Genomic DNA, 11076 nt, shown 5'->3' with positions numbered 1-11076 from the left:
ATATATATATATATATATATATATATATATATATATATATATATATATATATATATATAATTTTATAGATGTATGAATCTAATTTTATATGTATTATTTAGATTATTATATATATTTATATTTTATATATATATATACACTCACCGGCCACTTTATTAGGTACCCCATGCTAGTAACGGGTTGGACCCCCTTTTGCCTTCAGAACTGCCTCAATTCTTCGTGGCATAGATTCAACAAGGTGCTGGAAGCATTCCTCAGGGACTTTGGTCCATATTGACATGATGGCATCACACAGTTGCCGCAGATTTGTTGGCTGCACATCCATGATGCGAATCTCCCGTTCCACCACATCCCAAAGATGCTCTATTGGGTTGAGATCTGGTGACTGTGGAGGCCATTTTAGTACAGTGAACTCATTGTCATGTTCAAGAAACCAATTTGAAATGATTAGAGCTTTGTGACATGGTGGAAGTAGCCATCAGAGGATGGGTACATGGTGGCCATAAAAGGGATGGACATGGTCAGAAACAATGCTCAGGTAGGCCGTGGCATTTAAACGATGCCCAATTGGCACTAAGGGGCCTAAAGTGTGCCAGGAAAACATCCCCCACACCATTACACCACCACCACCAGCCTGCACAGTGGTAACAAGGGATGATGGTTCCATGTTCTCATTCTGTTTACGCCAAATTCTGACTCTAACATCTGAATGTCTCAACAGAAATCGAGACTCATCAGACCAGGCAACATTTTTCCAGTCTTCAACTGTTCAATTTTGGTGAGCTCTTGCAAATTGTAGCCTCTTTTTCCTATTTGTAGTGGAGATGAGTGGTACCCGGTGGAGTCTTCTGCTGTTGTAGCCCATCCGCCTCAAGGTTGTGCGTGTTGTGGCTTCACAAATGCTTTGCTGCATACCTCGGTTGTAACGAGTGGTTATTTCAGTCACTGTTGCCCTTCTATCAGCTCGAACCAGTCTGGCCATTCTCCTCTGACCTCTGGCATCAACAAGGCATTTCCGCCCACAGAACTGCCGCTCACTGGATGTTTTTTCTTTTTCGGACCATTCTCTGTAAACCCTAGAGATGGTTGTGCGTGAAAATCCCAGTAGATTAGCAGTTTCTGAAATACTCAGACCAGCCCTTCTGGCACCAACAATCATGCCACGTTCAAAGTCACTCAAATCAACTTTCTTCCCCATACTGATGCTCGGTTTGAACTGCAGGAGATTGTCTTGACCATGTCTACATGCCTAAATGCACTGAGTTGCCGCCATGTGATTGGCTGCTTAGAAATTAAGTGTTAACGAGCAGTTGGACAGGTGTACCTAATAAAGTGGCCGGTGAGTGTATATATACACACACACATATATAATGTACATATATACATACAACTTATTATAATAATAGATTATATATTTATATATATATTTTTATTATATTCAATATACTACTTTTAAGATTTCATGTTATTTTAGATTATCGTTAAATAGTTCATATATTGCACTATTTCTAGGTAACTGAAACTCATTTGTTATAACTTTTAAAAATTTTAATGAGAAAATTAGAAAAGATTGCGGAAGCAGTCTCAGACATTTTGACTTGTGTATATAAAACCAATACAGTTTTATATCTATAAAAAAATGCACAAAAAAAAGTCAAACAACTTGCCTTCTACATCGCACTACTTATTACTGTATTTCTGTAGCACCAGCATCAAAGATTCATACTCTAAAAGACAAACCGTGCAGCAGAAAGCACTACCCCAGTCCATCAGACTGTCTATAAAGGAAAAGTGCATGGATATGACACATACAGAGCAATGAAATGAAATGTTATGGGAATATAAAGGGATTTGTTCATTTTATATCAGTAGTGGTATTAACATTACAATGCATTAGGCAGGGAGAGTATTACATCATCTCCTGTTCTTTACACAGGCACCGAGAGCATCGGCTTCCTGGTGTTTCCCCTGTAGAACCCCAGGGGTGCAGCTCCTAGGGAGATTCGACCTGATTTGAATAGAGTAACGTGGCTTCCCCTGCCGTAGAAGAAACTGTTGTCTGATTTCATGAAAAGCCCATTCAGCTAGTTGGATGTATGTGAACGTTTGTGCAAGTTACAGCCGCCAAAATCTCTCCTCAAACTGCCACCGCTTGCAAAACAAAAAAGCAGATTGGAGTCATACAGGATGCCGAGAAAGAGAGAGAAACTACAAAGTAGCCTAAAATCTATTCATGAGGTGTCAGCTTTCAACAGCATGTTGACACATGCCTACGTCTCCTAGGAAACGGTTGCCCCAAGCGCAGTTATCAGCACAGTTCTGTGGCATGCAATTATCCAATTATCTCCCTCCCCTGAATCAGCACATCAAATCACATGACAGATCTTTTTTTTCTTTTCTTTTTTTGCAAGGTCCTACAACACCTTCGCATGTAGCACTTGTCCTTCCAGTTCTCACTGTCTCTCAGCAGCTTCATTTTCACTTTCCTTCACCGGCATCTGTTGTTTTTTATTTCACCAAATGATCTCAACATCCTTATATGCTTCCTGTTTACTATGACTATTTTGCTTTCGCTTGGTTCAATTTAGCCTGAATGATCATAAACTGTTAAATTAATAGCGTCGTCGCTCTGTTGCAAGAGCATGTTTTTTAATTGTTAGCTTTCGCTTGCTTTCTAACTCAATCCCCTCCCTTTCCTTTCTCACTCGTCCCCTCCTCCCGCTCTCTCTCTCTGCTTATTTCCAGGAGCAGCTTGAGTCCTGCTTTTGGCTCCGCAGGCCTGCTTTGAGAGTCTCTGACTCACAGCAGTGCAGTTCTGGAGCGGCCCTCCTCTCTGGCGGTGAGGCCGGCTGGAGGAGCCAGGGACAGGGGCCGCTGTCACAGACCTCTCGCCCCCTTACATGCTGGGCATCGGGGCGCAGCGCACATTTAGAGCCCTTCATCTGTCCACCATACAAGCCCAGGACCTGTCCGTCAGAGAGAGCGCATGAATTCAGCTTGACGTCAGCATGAAATGGCGTCCGCAGCGTGTTTTTCTTCCAGTAATCAGAGTTGAAGAGAATATTCTATTAGACTAAAAACTTACTGGTTAAGTGGACGATAAAAAATAAGAGGGATTTCGTGAGTCGAAAGTTGTTTCAGAGACGAAGCGAGTTTTTATTAAACATACCCAAGACTCTTAAAATAACGTGCCCGCCCCCCCCCCTCTATTTTTAAAGATATTTGGGACTTTTTCATCTCACAATTCAGACTTTTTTTATAAGTCATAATTGCGAGATATAAACTCGCAATTATGAGAAAAATGTCACAATTGAGAGATATAAAGTCCGAATAGTGGAATATAAACTCGCAATCCTAATTTTTTTCTCGCAACTGTGACTTTTTTTCTCATAATTGCGAGTTTATATCTCGCCATTATGACTTTTTCTCGCAATTCTAGCTTTTTTCTCGCAATTGCGAGTTTATATCTCACAATTATGACTTTTTATCGCAATTCTGCCATTTTTCTCTCAATTATGCGTGTTTTTTTATCACAATTATGACTTTTCTCGCAAGCTCCCATATTTTTTTGCAATTATGATTTTTTTCGCAATTTAGATTTTTCTCACAATTGCAAGTTTATATCTCACAATTATGACTTTTTTCTCGCCATTGCGTGTTATATTCAGAATTGTGGGATATAAACTTTACAATGGCTTTATTTCTCAAAATTTCAACATTATATCTTACAATTCTGACTTTATAACTAGCAATTGCGAGTTTATATCATGCAATTTTGGGGATAAAAAGTCCCAATTACCATTTTTATTTTTTATTCAGTGGCAGAAACAAGTTTCCATACCCTACAAATATAGTAAGGCCAGGAATGTGTATTAAGAAAGCAAACAGGTTCCATTTTGATTTCATGTGAACTTGCAGGACTGAGCTGCTTCATAAATAATGTTGGATAGAGTTTTGTGCTTTACACAATTATAACCTGAACCAGTGAGAGTGGAAGGAGAGGGAAGAAAAAAAGTGACATTTATTGAAGAGAGAGAGAGAGAGAGAGAGAGAGAGAGAGAGAGAGAGAGAGAGAGAGAGAGAGAGAGAGAGAGAGAGAGAGAGAGAGAGAGAGAGAGAGAGAGAGAGAGAGAGAGAGAGAGAGACGTGGTGAGCTAGAGAGAAGGTTCGAGACAGACAGAGAGTCGGAGAGGGGAGGGTTGGACTTCTGCTGTCAGTTGTGCTGTGCTGCATTTTCTTTTGTAAACACAAACGTGTGTGTGCTGCTTTTCTTCCTTCTTTCTGCTACACTCCAGTACCTTCTGCAAATGCTCCCGTCATATCGGCTAACAATGCCAAAGAGCCCACAGAGGGGGGCCTGAGGCCCAAAGACGGGGAAATATGCAAAAGGTGGAATAAAAACTACCTTATGTAAGACTGACGGGGCAAACAGGCTGTTACCGCAGATTCATAGAGCATAACATTATGTGCCCCTTTGTTAGGGTTATGATGCGAAATGTTTCTTTTACAAGAAGAGAACGGCAGTATGACTAAATGATCTATTATATTATAAAAGCTTAAAAACCATGATATTAATCTGGACTAAATAACTTTTCAAAGTATGTACTTGAATAACATTTTATCTACAAATTAAGAAATGCCACCAATGCAAAAAAAAGAAAAAAAAAAGAAAAGAAAAAAAAGGAAAAAAATAGATTTTTTATATACATTTAACTAAAGTATATTAAATGTAGCCCTAGTATAATTTTTCAACATTTCACAATCAGCCCTTCCTATTGTTTTTGTTATACGCACACACACACACAAAACTGTGTTATTTGTAAAATGTCACTTTAAAAAAGCTTCACTTTACTCTAATAATTAATCAAATTGAAATAACAACTTCAAAAATACCACCATCTGACACGGAAGCTGAAGGGTTAAGAGTAAAGTGAACTGAATTGTAAGAAGTTGGTTTCCAGGGGAACTATTCTTACTGTTCCAGCTGAGTTGGGCTAAACCACTTTGCTTTCAGAAAGGGGTGCGTTTAACACACACAACACGCATTTATTTCATAACAGTTTAGAGAAAAACAGAACACGGGGTAGGACAATAACTATACATATATACGGGCTCGCTTTATAAGTTTTAGACTCTTTTTAAACAATTTCCTCCGTGTTTAGCAGGTTTAAACATGTGCGACTCCCCCGCAGCAGCTCTGTGCTGGCGGCCCTGCCAAGTCAGTTTGAAAAGATCAGACAAAGGCAGCAGGAAGCCCCTCGGCTTGGCAATGAGTGCGAGCGGAGCAGAAACGCGAAACGAAACCTCACTCTTTTATCTGATAGCGGACTGAATTTATTTTCTCCCGAGGTTTGTGGCAGTTTTAGACATCTTTTGAAAATGTACGACCGTCTGGATCCCCGGGTCGAGCGAAGACTATTATCAAAGCGCCAAACGGGCAGCAGCGCTGTCTGACCGCCCGTTCGCTGTCGGTCTGAATCGGATCAAGCGTCTTTTGGGAGGCATTTTTGCATTTGAATCCTTCCTACGCCACTGAAAGGATCGCTCGGGACGGAGAGTTGTCGATTTACCCAGTTAAATGTGAAAAGAAAAGCTTGAGGAGCTTTCTAAAAGCCTTTTTTCCCCTCCTAAGGGGACAGCGAGACGCGACGGTGACCGTTGGTGGGGGTTTGCCGCCGTTTGTTTTCTTGAGCGCGCGTGGAAGATGGAGACGCACATCTCGTGTCTCTTCCCGGAGATTTTAGCCATGATTTTCAGCTACTTGGACGTGAGGGACAAAGGCAGGGTGGCTCAAGTGTGTACGGCGTGGAGGGACGCGTCCTACCACAAGTCCGTGTGGAGGGGGGTGGAAGCCAAGCTGCATCTGAGGCGGGCGAACCCGTCCCTGTTCCCCAGCCTCCAGGCGCGAGGCATCAGGCGGGTGCAGATCCTCAGCCTGCGGCGCAGCCTCAGCTACGTGATCCAGGGGATGCCCAACATCGAGAGCTTGAATCTGAGCGGCTGCTATAACTTAACGGATAACGGCCTGGGGCACGCGTTCGTGCAGGAGATCCCATCCCTGAGGGTGCTCAACCTGAGCCTTTGCAAGCAGATCACGGATTCCAGTTTGGGCAGAATAGCGCAGTATCTGAAAAACTTGGAGGTGTTGGAACTGGGCGGCTGCAGTAATATCACGAACACGGGCTTGTTGCTCATTGCGTGGGGTTTGCACAGACTCAAAAGTCTTAATCTGAGGAGCTGCCGGCATGTGTCGGACGTGGGCATCGGGCACTTGGCCGGCATGACCCGGAGCGCGGCGGAGGGCTGCCTCAGCCTGGAATATCTGACCTTGCAGGACTGCCAAAAGTTGACGGACTTGTCCCTCAAGCATATATCAAAAGGTCTGACTAAGCTCAAAGTGCTCAACCTGAGTTTCTGCGGGGGCATCTCGGACGCTGGCATGATCCACCTCTCTCACATGACGAGCCTGTGGAGCCTTAATCTGCGTTCGTGCGACAACATCAGCGACACGGGCATCATGCACCTCGCCATGGGCACGTTGAGACTCTCCGGACTCGACGTGTCATTTTGCGACAAGATAGGCGACCAGAGTCTGGCTTATATCGCGCAGGGCCTGTACCAGCTCAAGTCTCTGTCGCTGTGCTCGTGCCACATCAGTGACGATGGCATCAACAGGATGGTGCGCCAAATGCACGAGCTGAGGACGCTGAACATCGGTCAGTGCGTGCGGATTACAGACAAAGGACTGGAGCTGATCGCAGACCACTTGACGCAACTGACCGGCATCGATCTGTATGGATGTACGAAAATCACTAAGAGGGGACTGGAGAGGATCACGCAGCTCCCCTGCCTTAAAGTTTTGAACCTGGGCCTTTGGCAGATGACTGAAAGTGAGAAAGTGAGGTGAAACTTGGGGGGTTTCTGAAGAGGGAGAGAGAGAGGGAGAGGGAAGTTGGGCGGGAGGGGGATGGGTGGATTTCAATAGAGCAAAGTACATAAAAGAGGCTTAAAATGCTGAATGTGATACATGTGTCAGTTATTGCTATTAACACACACAAAAGTTGTTTTTTCCATAACAAATCGCAATATTAAACCTCCTCTCCAAGTATCGCGATATTTTGGCTACCTCGTTAGATGTTACATTATATTATTACTCTTAACAAGAATGAAAATTTGTGCCTAGAAAAACAATTCCCTCCCCCTGTATCTCGTCTTTGGCTTAAGGAAAGCAAAAAAAGAAGAAGAAAGAATGAAAGACAGGATGGATTGAGACTACCTTTTTTTATTTCCCTTCCTTCAGCTAGCCAACAAAAAAGCAAAGGGTTTCAAAACAAGTCTATGAGTAGGTAGTTGATATCAAATTTCAAGCATTTTTCAACTGTCCTGTGATTAGACAGTTCACATTAAAATATTTGAATTCGTAACTTTTTGTGAGAGACTACAGCTGTCTTTGTACTTCTTTTTAAAATGTATTTATCACACCACAGGATCATTTAAAATTAATTGGATTAAAAATGAGAAACAAATAGTTACCAGTCCCAGGACCCAAAATACGCATTTTCCATTATTGACACAAATGATATACTCAAATCTCGATGATTAATAAAGAAAAAAGTTCATGGACATATTATGTCAACTGCCCTTATGCAAAGACAGACAAAAATACTGGGTTTGTACACTAAAGCAGCTTTTATATTTCCAAATGCTTTTAGTTTTTGCTCAATTTTACAGGCCTGAAAGCCTTTAATTCCTGCTTTGAATAAGAGGTTGCCTCTGCTGATGTATTTATGCTTATGTAAGCAGATATTAATTAATGGCAGTGTTTCAGAGCGTTGTACTTCAAATTGAAGTGAATTTTGTCCCTGAAAAAGAAAAAAACCCTGTTTGCAATTCACTGACACCTTGTTTGCCTCTTCACAGGGCTGAAACAGGGAACATCGTGTTATAAAACAATCTGTCTGTTTTAAATACATTAATATTCAACTTTACAAATAAAAGACATGGTCGCGAGGAGGGTAACACGCAAAATGCATGTCAGGCCTATATATGTACCATGATGTATCGACCTGCAACATGTATTGAGTCCTGCTGAGAAGCTACTGTGTTCTAATGTACTGTAAATGTATTTGTAAAAAGAATCCCAAATTAAAATGTTTTATATTCTTACAGTAAAAACATTAAAGTTGATATTTATATAAATAAAAGAGCCACTTGGAATTTCGTTATGAGTTTGGTATAATTCATGCATTCAGTGTGGTTTTGTGCCCTTTTGATGCTATAGATGTCATAATGTTTAGGCAGTATCACGGATAATTTTGCTATAATAGGGTTAGGGGTGTATTTGATTAATTGCCAATGTAGTGGATTTGAGAAATGAGCGCTTTAGAGGGCGATGGAATGGAAGTGAGATTTGTGTGTTAAGGGCATGCATGTTTGTTACATTATTTATGAAGCGCAACAAAATGGATGCTTCCCTTAATTGTGCTAGTGAGGGTGCTAAAACTGCAATGCTGCCTTTATTACAACTGAGGACATCCAGTCCAATAATATACATATTGTAAACGCATCTGATGTTAATTTAGTGACTATAACATTGGATATTTTTCACCCACCAAAATATTATAAATCCTGTTCTCAACAGTTGCCATTGTTTCCCTAAGTTAAGAAGCCAGGTCGAGGATTTTTTTCTTCTCCTTGCTCAGTCACGCATACCAGATCTGAGAGACGGGGTTTGTCCCACGGGAGTCTTCCTCCCCCCTAAGAAAAACTCAGCCCACCCCCTTTCCTCAAACAGACACTTTTAAACATTCCTCACCATCATTCAAAGCATTTAAGCTTTAGTCTTTGCTCCCCTCCACCGTCCGGAGGGGTGGAGGATTTAAACGGGGGCGCTTGATGAGAGAGCGAGAGAATTTAAGCCCTTCTGAAGGTTACCGCCATCTCTTTTACTAACTTTGCTGAGTTCATAGATTTTTTTTCTTTCCCTGGAGCTACATTTTTTTCGTGCATTTTTTTTACAACTGGAAATGTTTGTCAGACATTCTGATGTCTTGCTCACATAGATCTCCAAGTTATAAAAACTACACTATTGTATGATTTTGCTGAACCGAGCCAGCATAGCAGAAAAGCAGACATTGCTACACATGTGAATATAAAAATAAAAAACACAGCCCGTTTTTACTGCTGGGAATTTTAACAAAGCACTTGGAACATTAGCAGCAACCTGTATAGCTCTCCCAGCGCCTCTGGTTGAAGGTGTTTCTGGGTTACAGGGAGACGCTTTGAAGCTTCGGAAGATTCCAGAAAGGTGGGGGTGGAGGGGTTGAAGGGTATTTTGCTCTTGTCTAAAGCTCCAGGCATTTTAGAAGGCCCATGTGATATGCTCAGACAGCCTAAATCAAGCACAGATCAAAAAAAATGAAAAGTCACTTATTGTTTCATTTCAAAATCACAATGGAAATCTGATTTGGTTGCAGTCAGTGTTAGAGGAAAGGTGGTTGAAAGCTGTGCCACATCGCTGGAAAAATGGACAGGAATTTGTGAGTCACTGTTTGACTTTGCTCTGTAAAAAAAAAAAGTGTGCGGTGCAAGAACCCTGTCTGACTTCAGGAGACCGGCACCGGATAGCAAACATGGCACTGCACGAGAGGTGCTTTAGTTTTGCATCTCTGTGTGTGGCATTGCTGTTTATCCGTTCAGAACAACTGGATAAGGCCAAATGCAAAGAACAAATGTGAGCGAAGAGAACAATCTGTTGCTTTATTCTGTACAGGATAAAATACTTCAGATTGAACTTTGTCTCCATGTATGATATAAGCAACAGAAAACATTTTTACTTACTTTAAAAGAAACATTCTGGGTTCAGTACAAGTTTAGCTCAAATAATAGTTTATACATTTAAAATTTGGGTCACACTTTATATTAGCTGTTGTGTTTTTACAAAAAAAATTATTGTTAGATACAAATGTACTTATTGTGTTCATATTGTATTGCGAAACACTTTCTCTGCTATTGAGGAGGGATACGGGTAAGTTTAGGGACAGGTTTAAGGTGAGTTAAGGGGTAAGGGAAGGGTCAACAGTGTAATTATAGATGTAATTACAGAAATTAATTACAGCTGTAATTACAAACAGGTATTTTTTTAAATAAGTGCATTGTATTAAATGATTAATTTCAATGTTAGTACATTGTACATACACTTAATATAAAGTGGGACCAACTTTTGTGTATCATTTGAGCTGTAAAGCTGTTTAAATACATTTTACAGCTGGTTTATAGTTTGTGGCATTGCATTGTAATGGCAATGAAGGTATAAAACTGTATATAACATCACAACAAAATCATGTTTAAGTCCATATTGTTTGTCTTTTGCTATGATATTGAAACAGTATTTTAACATTGTATTGACCCCATTTTCTTCCATGTAAACCAGATTCCAGCTTTTTTAAGATGCAGGACAACATTATTCCAGAAATACTATTGATTGAGCTTAATTTGTACTGAAATTGCTCAATTTAATCTAATTTAATTCACAATTTTGAAACAGGATTTATAAAGCACAACTGTAGTGTCACGTGTTGATGGTTAAACAGATTGTTCTGTGGCTGCCGAGTCCGCTAGCGAATTCTGATGCAAAAGTTTGTGACTCACGGGTTTGGGTTTAAAAAAGAGTGGAATTAACTCTGTGGTGAAAGTGCGTATGATGGCTAACTGTCTCACATGGCTGTCAGGTTTTAGTCATAGCTCTCATTAAAACTAATCCACAGCGGTCTTTTCACACTGCGGGCTGGATGATGGCCATATGGTATTTTTACAAGCAGACAACTGGTTTACTGCACATACTGTATGTCAAAAGCTTTTTTTTGAAGAAGCCAGATGAAAAGGTAGGTTTGTGAGTGAAGCCGATTCTTGTGTGTGTGTGTGTGTGTGTGTAGCTACTAGGCTTGCTCTGGTTTGTTGTTGCCAGCTCTCCCCCAGTGAGGTTGTGACAGAGTTTGACTGGTGTCATGTGACCTTGCTGGAAGTGTGAGTACAGAGGGGCCAGAGCCAGGAGACCCAATCTGTCGCCCTCTCGCC

The 11076-nt window shown here is 41.1% G+C and overlaps 1 protein-coding gene across 1 annotated transcript; it reads left to right on the top strand.

Moving 5' to 3' along the window:
• The first annotated feature begins 5225 nt into the window (after positions 1–5225).
• fbxl14b (F-box and leucine-rich repeat protein 14b) lies at positions 5226–8221 on the top strand. The gene has a single exon (XM_056245060.1). It carries the CDS (start codon positions 5705–5707, stop codon positions 6905–6907), a length of 1203 nt encoding a protein of 400 aa, XP_056101035.1. The 5' UTR covers positions 5226–5704; the 3' UTR covers positions 6908–8221.
• The last annotated feature ends 2855 nt before the right edge of the window (positions 8222–11076 follow it).

Source organism: Rhinichthys klamathensis, unplaced genomic scaffold (genome assembly GCF_029890125.1).
Source record: "Rhinichthys klamathensis goyatoka isolate OS25496 unplaced genomic scaffold, OSU_Roscu_1.1 h1tg000029l_1, whole genome shotgun sequence".
Taxonomy (NCBI): Eukaryota; Metazoa; Chordata; class Actinopteri; order Cypriniformes; family Leuciscidae; genus Rhinichthys; species Rhinichthys klamathensis.
Note: the sequence above shows the minus strand (reverse complement) of the source record. Positions and strands in the feature narration are given on the sequence as shown.

What these genes read in the sequence shown, in the direction of transcription:
- fbxl14b (XM_056245060.1), top strand. Translation starts at nt 5,705, where the DNA reads ATGGAGACGCACATCTCGTGTCTCTTCCCGGAGATTTTAGCCATGATT.